At 43.4% G+C, this 10,232-nt stretch overlaps 1 protein-coding gene and 1 long non-coding RNA gene across 3 annotated transcripts in view; one reads left to right on the top strand and one right to left on the bottom strand.

Moving 5' to 3' along the window:
• LOC127931848 (uncharacterized) overlaps nt 1-8,267 on the top strand; it is a 47,709-nt gene extending 39,442 nt beyond the window's left edge. For both annotated transcript variants that reach the window (XR_008143262.1, XR_008143263.1), the window contains exon 4: nt 1,984-8,267. This is a non-coding gene — a long non-coding RNA (uncharacterized LOC127931848). The remainder of the gene's footprint in view (nt 1-1,983) is intronic.
• Nucleotides 8,268-8,542: 275 nt separating this feature from the next.
• LOC118388113 (uncharacterized) lies at nt 8,543-10,074 on the bottom strand. The gene is made up of 4 exons (XM_035776963.2): nt 9,906-10,074; nt 9,566-9,615; nt 8,703-9,448; nt 8,543-8,581 (listed from the first exon to the last, which is right to left on the bottom strand). Exons 1-4 carry the CDS (start codon nt 10,031-10,033, stop codon nt 8,543-8,545), a joined length of 963 nt encoding a protein of 320 aa, XP_035632856.2. The 5' UTR covers nt 10,034-10,074.
• Nucleotides 10,075-10,232: the final 158 nt, after the last annotated feature.

Raw genomic sequence — 10,232 nt, forward strand, 5'->3', positions numbered from 1 at the left:
CGCAATTGCTAATAACCCATCCCCAACCGCCCAACTATATGTGATAAAGTGAAAATCTAAGGCCCTCATCCGACCCGCAAATATAGAACATATAGGCTACAGTCAAAGACTGCAGAAGGATTTGTTGACAGGGGGTGCAGGATTATTTTGCCTGATTTAGATATGTTTCTGCTTATAACTTGCAGACTTGTTTACGTGTTGCTGTGTGTTTTGTTGCCAACCTTACTTTGCTACCTGACAACTTTACAGGTTTTTACTTTTTGATTACTGTTTATATTTTAGTTTTTTCCCTCAACTTTTCATTCCGGACGCTTTATCTTTGACGTGGTTCGTCAGGACCTCCAACAGCCGAAGCTAAGTAGTAACATTAACATGATGCCTTCTAATTGCAGTCAGTGTACTCATAATATACAGGAGAACGATCGCCTTGCGGCGAGGATAGCTGTGCTGCAAGCCCAGCTTCAGACACAATCGTTAGGCAAGGGTAATTTCAGTGTAGGAAAGGAAGAAACAGCGTCTGTGCCACCAGTAAGTACAGATAGTAACGTTAGTATAAATCCCCTCGCACGGTCCCCGCAGCCGGACAACTTTCTCACGGTTTCTGGAGGGAAATGTTGTAGGAATGCTCAACCGGTGTCGCTCATTCAGCCGACAGAAACTTTCAACCGGTTTTCCCCATTAAGCAAAGAGTCGGAGTCAGAGGCCGAGCCTTCTCTTGTCTCTACTCATCCCGTTACGGGGTCTGAGACGCCGAAGCTTCCCACCATTAGCTCTGGCAAATTGAAAACTCTAGTCATTGGCGACATAGACTTAAAACAAATCATCTAGCGATCATACACTGTTTACCAGGGGGCAGGGCTACCGACGTTAAGGCTAATCTGAAGATGGTGCTGGCTAAAGCTAAAACTGGCGAGTATAGAGATATTGTTATCCACGTCGGCACCAACGATGTTAGGATGAAACAGTCAAGAGATCACCAAGCGCAACATAGCTTCAGCGTGTAAATCAGCTAGAAAGATGTGTCGGCATCGAGTAATTGTCTCTGGCCCGCTCCCAGTTAGGGGGAGTGATGTGCTCTACAGCAGTGCTAGCCTCCCTACACTGGCTTCCTGTCAAAGCAAGGGCGGATTTCAAGGTTTTACTACTAACCTACAAAGTATTACATCGGCTTGCTCCTACCTATCTCTCTGATTTGGTCCTGCCGTACATGCCTACACGTACGCTATGGTCACAAGACACAGGCCTCCTTATTGTCCCTAGAAGTTCTAAGCAAACAGCTGGAGGCAGGGCTTTCTCCTATAGAGCTCAATTTTTATGGAATGGTCTGCCTACCCATGTGATAGACGCAAACTCTGTCTCAACCTTTAAGTCTTTACTGAAGACTCATCTCTTCATGATTGAGTGTAGTCTGGCCCAGGAGTGTGAAGGTGAACGGAAAGGCTCTGGAGCAATGAACCGCCCTTGCTGTCTCTGCCTGGCCAGTTCCCCTCTGTCCACTGCCTCTAACCCTATTACAGGAGCTGAGTCACTGGCTTACTGGTGCTCTTTCATGCCGTCCCTAGGAGGGGTGCGTCACTTGTGTGGGTTGAGTCACTGATGTGATCTTCCTGTCTGGGTTGGCGCCCCCCCCTTGGGTTGTGCCGTGGCGGAGATATTTGTGGGCTATACTTGGCCTTGTCTCAGGATGGTAAAGTTGGTGGTTGAAGATATCCCTCTAGTGGTGTGGGGGCTGTGCTTTGGCAAAGTGTGTGGGGTTATATCCTTCCTGTTTGGCCCTTTCCGGGGGTATCATCGGATGGGGCCACAGTGTCTCCTGACCCCTCCTGTCTCAGCCTCCAGTATTTATGCTGCAGTAGTTTATGTGTCGGGGGGCTAGGGTCAGTTTGTTATATCTGGAGTACTTCTCCTGTCCTATCCGGTGTCCTGTGTGAATTTAAGTATGCTCTCTCTAATTCTCTCTTTCTCTCTTTCTTTCTCTCGGAGGACCTGAGCCCTAGGACCGTGCCTCAGGACTAACATTTGAACATCTTGGCCATGTTCTGTTATAATCTCCACCCGGCACAGCCAGAAGAGGACTGGCCACCCCACATAGCCTGGTTCCTCTCTAGGTTTCTTCCTAGGTTTTGGCCTTTCTTGGGAGTTTTTCCTAGCCACCGTGCTTCTACACCTGCATTGCTTACTGTTTGGGGTTTTAGGCTGGGTTTCTGTACAGCACTTTGAGATATCAGCTGATGTACGAAGGGCTATATAAATACATTTGATTTAATTTAATTTCCAACATTTTGGTAGGCTATTTGTTAGTTAACTTGTCCATAATTGTCACACCCTGACCTTAGTATTTTGGTTAGGTCAGGGTGTGACATGGGGATTTATGTGTTTTGTCTTGTCTAGGGTTTGTTGTATGTTTATGGGGTTGTTTCCTTTCTAGGTACTTTGTATGTCTATGGTTGCCTAGATTGGTTCTCAATTAGAGGCAGCTGTCTATCGTTGTCTAATAATAATAATAATAATATATGCCATTTAGCAGACGCTTTTATCCAAAGCGTGCATACATGTGTGCATACATTCTACGTATAGGTGGTCCCGGGAATCGAACCCACTACCCTGGCGTTACAAGCGCCATGCTCTACCAACTGAGCTACAGAAGGACTCTGATTGGGAACCATATTTAGGCAGCCATGTTCTGTGGGTATTTTGTGGGTGGTTGTCTTCTGTCTTGTGTCATTGCACCAGATAGGACTGTTTCGGTTTTCACATTTGTTGTTTTGTATTTTGTAGTGTTCTCGTTTATCATCTATATTAAAGATGTTGAACATTAACCACGCTGCATTTTGGTCCTCCTCTCCTTCAATGGAAGAAAACCATTACAATAATTAGATACATGCAGCTTATCTTCTGTCATTATACTGTATGTTGCCCTGGAAGACTACATAAACCCCTTGCTCACCAGAATAATGTCATAGATTGATAGAATGAATGCTTCAATCTAGTTGACAATTCTCTCTGTCAAAGATTTTTCTCTGTTAAGATTTTCTGTACAAAATGTCCAAATAACATCTGTTTGACTGTGAAAACGACCCAATGTGTTTCTGATTAGATTTCAGTTTGGTTTAGATGCATATTTTATGTGTTTGAAATACTATCAGAAATCAGATTTCAGAAAATCAGATTTCTTCACTCCTGTTCCCAAGTCCACATTAGCAATCTAGCCAAAGTTAGCCAGTTAGCTTGGATGCTTGAATGCAGTTGTGCTTCATTTGTAAATGATGTCTGTGTTGGAGTGTATCTGTACATTTTAAAAACAAGAAAATCGTGCTGTCTGGTTTGCTTAATATAAGGAATTTGAAATGATTCATACATTTACTTTGATCTTTGATACTTAAGTATATTTCAAATCAAATACTTTTAGACTTTTACTCAAGTAGTATTTTACTGGGTGACTTTCACTTTTACTGAAGACATTTTCTGTTAAGGTTTCTGTACTTTTACTCAAGTATGACAATTGGGTACTTTTCCCACCACAGCGTGTGAGCTACTTCCAGACACAAATGAGACCTGACCATTTTACTCGCCCTAGAGCTGGTTTAGGCTGTTTTCATGTGATGGTGACTGTCACTTTGCTGCTGGAAAACAATTTAATAACGTTTTTTTGCCGACATTTACTGACACCAGTCATATTCAACAGGTGTTGCTTTTTCGTAAATTCATCAGTTACTTTGCACTCTAGCACCCTCATCAGAGTAGATAGCCAGAGTGAATTTACGAATGCACCCTTCATCAGGAACAGTGAGACCCATCCACCTGAGATAAGTGTAAAGGGACAGAGGACTGAGGTGGTTTCACATTTGAAATACTTAGGAATAATTATTGACTCTAAGCTGTCCTTCAAAAAAGAATACATAAAGTATAATGAACAGTCAAAAGCAGCCTGGTCATTTCAAATTGATCAGGAACCAAATGTCAACAAATGCTGCTAAGCTGTACATGCACTCAATGATTTTGCCCCATCTCTCGTAAACCTGTACTGTGTATCACAGCAATGAAACCACTGCAAAAGCTCTATTAAAAGAAAACTCTGAAAGTGCTGCACTAAAAACCAAACACCTATCACCAATGCAATATCATTAAGAAATACAACCTACTGAGCTTTGACAGCTTCTTATGCCGACACCTCTCTGCTGTTTAAGAACACTCACGACCTTTATCTTTATGCTATTTGCCTCATGACTCCTGCATGCTTTGTTGACTATGAACTTGCTTGCTTACCCAACCGTGGGGCAGTCTATGTTTGTTCCCACACTCAGGACTCTGACTCTCTATTGGTTACATGGACTCTTGGCCTCCCATCCTATTCTAACCACCTCTCATTGCCTTTGTATTCATGTTACCTGATGAAATTGCTGTACAATATGATCTTGTTGCCATCTAATGCACATTCAAATGTTATAAATCAACACTGCAGAGCTCTCCCTGTCCTCTGCCATGCCCCGATTGTATTACTGCTGATTATATCTGGAAATGTGCATGTACACCCTGGCCCATCTACTGTTGCTAGCCCCAATTCTGATTTGTGCCCTGATACCTGCTTCACTGATTTCTGCTCTTGTAAAAGCCTGGGTTTTCTGCACATTGACACTAGAAGCTTATCACCTAAAATGTATCAATTGAAAGTGTGGGTTCACAGCTCCAATCCAGATGTGTTGGTCATTACTGAGACGTGGTTAAGGAAGAGAACACTGATGTTAACATTTCTGTTTATAACCTTTTTTGGCAAGACAGATCTTCAAAAGGTGGTGGAGTGGCAATCTTTACCAAGGAACACCTTCAGTGCTCGGTTGTCTCCACCAAGTCTGTCCCCAAACAATTTGATTTGCTGGTTTTATGCATTAAACTTTCAAATAACTCTTTGTTGAATGTTGCTGGGTGTTATCGGCCACCATCAGCACCGGCCTGTACTCTAAATACCCTAAGCGCTCTCCTGGTCCCTTACACTAAGTCTGAATTTGTCCTGCTAAGTGACCTAAACTGGGACATGCTTAAACCACCTGACCAAGTCCTAAAGCAATGGGACTCCCTAAATGTTTCTCAGATTATTACCAATCCCACAAGGTATGACTCCAAACACCCAGAAAAGGCTACTCTCCTTGATGTTATCCTTACAAATAATCCTGATAGGAATCAATCTTGTGTTTTCTGTAATGACCTTAGTGATCACTGTTTTACAGCCAGTGTTCGTAATTACTGCCCAGTGAAATGACCTGTCCTGACTCGTGACAGACACTTGCTAAAAAACTTTAATGAGCAAGCCTTCCTTCATGATTTGGCCTCTGTAAACTGGTATAGAATCAGCTTGATCACCTCTGTCGAAGACGCTTGGACCTTCTTTTTTATATTTTCAGTTTAAAAAATACGCGCCATAAAGAAAATGAGAATTAAAAACAGGTTCAGTCCCTGGTTGACCATGATCTGGCTGAGTTACTCCACCTCAAGAATTCCATTTGGCAAATCGCTCGGGAACACGCATACTCAGGGTGACTGGCTCTCGTCCAGCCAAATTAGAAATAAGTGCACTCAGGCTATCCGGAAGGCCAAAGTTAGTCACTTAAGGACCAGTTCTCTCTCTGTGGGTCTAACCACAAGAAGTTCTGCAAAATGGTAAAAGACCATGTTTTGCCCGTCGAACATTTCCCTCCCACCCCTTCTAATGTGAATATCCCCGATGCTCCTCCCTCTTTTTCCCCTGCTACAAAGTTTCTCCCTGCAGGTGGTCACTGAGTCTGAGGTAATGGAGCTCCTTAAACTTGACCCCCAAAAAACATCTGGTTCAGATGGTTTAGACCCTTTCTTCTTTAAGGTTGCTGCACCTATCATCGCCACGCCCATCGCTGACCTTTTTAACCTGTCCTGAAGGCAGCCATGGCCAAGCTGATCCTATTATTGCCCAATTTCTATTTTGCCCTGTTTATCAAGTGTTGGAAAAACGTGTCAATAATCGACTGTGGTTTCCACTCAAGTTATGGATGTGTCACTGCAAACTTAAAGGGCTGAAATTATGTCACAATTGCCCTTGATTCTAAGCAATGTTGTGCTGCTATTTTTATTGACTTGGCCAAAGCTTTTGATACAGTATACCAGGGCTGCCCAACAGTCTTCCTGGAGATCTACTGTCCTGTAGGTTTTCAGTCCAACCCCAATTTAGCATATCTGATTCAGCTAGTTACGGTCTTGTTGAGCAGATAATTAGTCGAATCAGGTGTGTTAAATTAGGGTTGGACTGATCTCCAGGAAGAGGGTTAGGCAGCCCTGCGGTAGACCATTCCATTCTTGTGGGCCGGCTAAGGAGTATTGGTGTCTCTGAGGGGTCTTTGGCCTGGTTTGCTAACTACCTCTCTCAAAGAGTACATTGTATAAAGTCAGAATTTCTGCTGACTCAGCCGTTGCCTGTCACCAAGGGAGTACCCCAAGGCTCAATCCTAGGCCCCATGAATTTCTCAATTTACATCAACAACATAACTCAAGCAGTAGGAAGCTCTCTCACCCATTTATATGCAGATGAGACAGTCTTATACTCAGCTGGCCTCTCCCCGGATTTTGTGTTAAACGCTCTATAACAAAGCTTTCTTAGTGTCCAACAAGCTTTCTCTGCCCTTAACCCTGTTCTGAACACCTCCAAAACAAAAGTAATGTGGTTTGGTAAGAAAAATGCCCCTATCCCCACCGGTGTGATTACTACCTCTGAGGGTTTAGACTCTAAACTCTAGAGCTTGAGGTAGTCACCTCATACAAGTACTTGGGAGCATGGCTAGTACAGTGTCTTTCTCTTAGCACATATCAAAGCTGCAGGCTAGGGTTAAATCTAGACTTGGTTTCCTCTATTGTAATCACTCCTCTTTCATCACAGCTGCCAAACTAACCCTGATTCCGATGAACATCCTACCCATGCTAGATTACGGAGACGTAATTTATAGATCAGCTGGTATGGATGCTCTCGAGCGGCTAGATGTTCTTTACCATTCGGTCATCAGATATGCCACCAATGCTCCTTATAGGACACAACACTGCACTCTATACTCCTCTGTAAACTGGACATCTCTGTATACACGTAGCAAGACCTACTGATTGATGCTTATTTATAAAACCCTCTTAGGCCTCACACCCCCTAATTGAGATACCTACTGCAGCCCTCATCCTCCACATACAACACCCGTTCTGCCAGTCACATTCTGTTAATGGTCCCCAAAGCACACACATCCCTGGCTCACTCCTCATTTCAGTTCGCTGCAGCTAACGACTGGAACGAGCTGCAAAAAGCACTCAAACTGGACCGTTTTATCTCAATCTTTTCATTCAAAGACTAAATCATGGACTCAGTGACAGTTGTGGCTGCTTCGCGTGATTATCTACCTTCTTGCCCTTTGTGCTGTTGTCTGTGCCCAATAATGTTTGTACCATGTTTTGTGCTGCTACCATATTGTGCTGCTGCTATGTTGCTACCATGTTGTTGTCATGTTGTGTTGCTACCATGCAGTGTTTTCATGTGTTGCTGCCATGCTATGTTGTTATCTTAGGTCTCTCTTTATGTAGTGTTATGGTGTCTCTCTTGGTGTCTCTCTTGTCGCGATGTGTGTTTTGTTCTATATTTATTTTTGTTATCATTTTTAAAATCCCAGCCCCCGTCCCCGCAGGAGGCATTTTGCCTTCTGGTAGGTCGTTATTGTAAATAAGAATTTGTTCTTAACTGACTTGCCAAGTTAAATAAAGGTTAAATAAAATAAAACATTTTTTAAAAACTTTCCCCACCACCTCTTAAGCAGTTTGATACATATTGCAAAGACAATACCAGGACAACAAGAGCTTCAACCAGAGTGGACAGCTCAACTCAGTTTGGGTCCACCAAATTTGGTCAGACAACTTTTCCAGTCAGAGCGTCTGGATTAAGGAACACCCTGCCAACCAGTGTGAGAGTGCTGCTCCTTTGCTAGGCAAACCAGTCATGTGAACAATAAGACATTCAGATACTGATGACAAACACAGTGGGACCGAGGGTCAACTCTGATGTAGTATTATCATATTGTCTATTGTTGTATATTTGACATTTTTTTATATATACATATTTTAATATGATGTTATATTTTAGCATTGTATTGATGTATTAATGTTCATTGTTTTCAGCCAGGGGACTACAGATGTAAATGTGCTATCTAGCTAAATCTGTTGCAATGGTCCCTGACAAATAAACAAATGAATAAATAAAAACCTTTCTCTGACGGCGGACTCCTTCTCCTCTTTCCTCCCTGGTAGGGTTTACAGACAGACCTCCCCTCCCCAGCACCCAGAGGGGCGGTGTGTCTCGCCTGGACACCCGAGGGGCCTAGTAACAAATGATAGGGCAGGGAACAGGTAATTACAATCATTAGTAGAGGTAAGCTTGCAAAAAAAAGGCAATCACAGACAGAAGAGAAAAGACTGAGTTCCCATTGACATAGCATAAAAAGGACTGTATCATTATTTTTGATGTCTCACACTTGGCAGACTAAAAACTCTAGCTACCTCTTTCAGCATTAGACTCATCTGATGCCTCCTAAGGAAAGAAAAGTGAGAGATGACAATACAGTAAGATCCAATATGAGAGTCACTAAATCGATTTGTTTAGATCTTTTTTATCCAGGCATGAGTTTAGTCAAATAGAATACAGTGTTTACCTTATAGCAAAGCTGGTCAAGCCTCTCCTTGTGATGTTTGGTCTTCTTCTCGCTGTGCACCGCCTGGTACCATTTCAAACTGTTCTGGTAGCGGCGGGTGAGGTAGGCCGGAGTGGTGCATCGGAACTGGGACTCAGAAGGAGACTCAGAATCCTCGTCGTCGGAGCTGGAGCTAAGCAACTGCAAATCCCTGACAGAGCGGGATAGGGAGGCACCATCTCCTCCGCCTCCCCTGTCCTCACCTCCAGCAGCCTGCACCTTAGCAAGGGATCTGTGTGAGTGGATACTGTCTAGGGGGCTATGGTCTGCAGAGGGGGGTTGCTTGCGTGATGGTGGTCTGGGTGTCACAGGTCTAACCAACTGACTACCAGGGAGGGTTCTCTGCCTGGTGAGCTGCTCTAAGTCTGGCCTCACTGGGATAAAACGGAGGGTGGCCTCAGGATGTTTAAACTTCACTCTTTTATCAGTCAGGTTGGGGGAAGGGTTGGGGACGGGTCGTTTTATTGGACGAGGTCTACAGTGGCGCCTGCCAATAGGGAGGGCTATTGTGTATTTGAGCAAAGGCTTGTCATAAGGTTCTCCTTTCCAGGTCTCTTGCACTGGCATCCAAATCTTGGTCTTGGCTGAGAGAGTGGGTTGAGGTAGGGGGTACTTTCTACTGAGACCTGGTGGGGGGAGGGCAGTGGTCTGAGCATTCTGAGGAAGGGGCATAGCCCCTTCTCCTGCAAGACTGTGAGCTGGGAATGCTGGATAAAGAGATTTAAATGCCAGAAGAGATATATGTCAAAATAGACATCTAGCTACTGTATTAAGTTAGATTGTCTCGCTAGCTAATAGTCTTCTAAATTCTTTAAAATCCTCACCAGCTAAATGTGAACTTTCTCTCACATTGTCTCCTCCCTCCTCCTGGAACCTACAGTAAGAAAAAGCAGTGCTTTTCTTAAACTTCTTCCAGCATTATTAGTTAGCTAACTTTTATTTTGGAATTTATGAAACACTGCATTCAAGATTCAAGCTTTAGCTAACGTTAGCTAGCTAGCGCAGTTCAGATAACTTAGGTTAGCTCAAGTTAGCTAACTTAACTACACGAGATTGATTAATACCAATCAAGCCAATTTTGTGTGGCCGGTCATGTGTTGCTAACAAGCTGTCAGTGTTAGCAAAACTGATGCTCTGAACTGGAGTACGTGTATTCAAACGTACCTTTTTTTCTCCTTCTTTAGCCGGACCTGGGTATATTTTGGTTTCATCTTGTAACAAATATGACATTCATTGACAAAAGTAAACAAAGGAGTGACATCATTAACGGCAGAATTCTTTAAAAAATGCATTATGCTCGAGCAGCTTTTCCAACTTGCTGCACACTTAATTTCATGTTTCTATTCTCGTTCCAGCACAGCAACCATATACAGTATAAATATATGGAGCTGTCCAGTGCTGAAAGTAAAAGGACTATAGCACAGCACACAAGCAGCATGCTGCGTGAATGATACATTCCCCAACATACATGTTGAATAAACCCCTCGCCCT

This window comes from Oncorhynchus keta, chromosome 9, assembly GCF_023373465.1.
Source record: "Oncorhynchus keta strain PuntledgeMale-10-30-2019 chromosome 9, Oket_V2, whole genome shotgun sequence".
In the NCBI taxonomy this organism is placed as follows: Eukaryota; Metazoa; Chordata; class Actinopteri; order Salmoniformes; family Salmonidae; genus Oncorhynchus; species Oncorhynchus keta.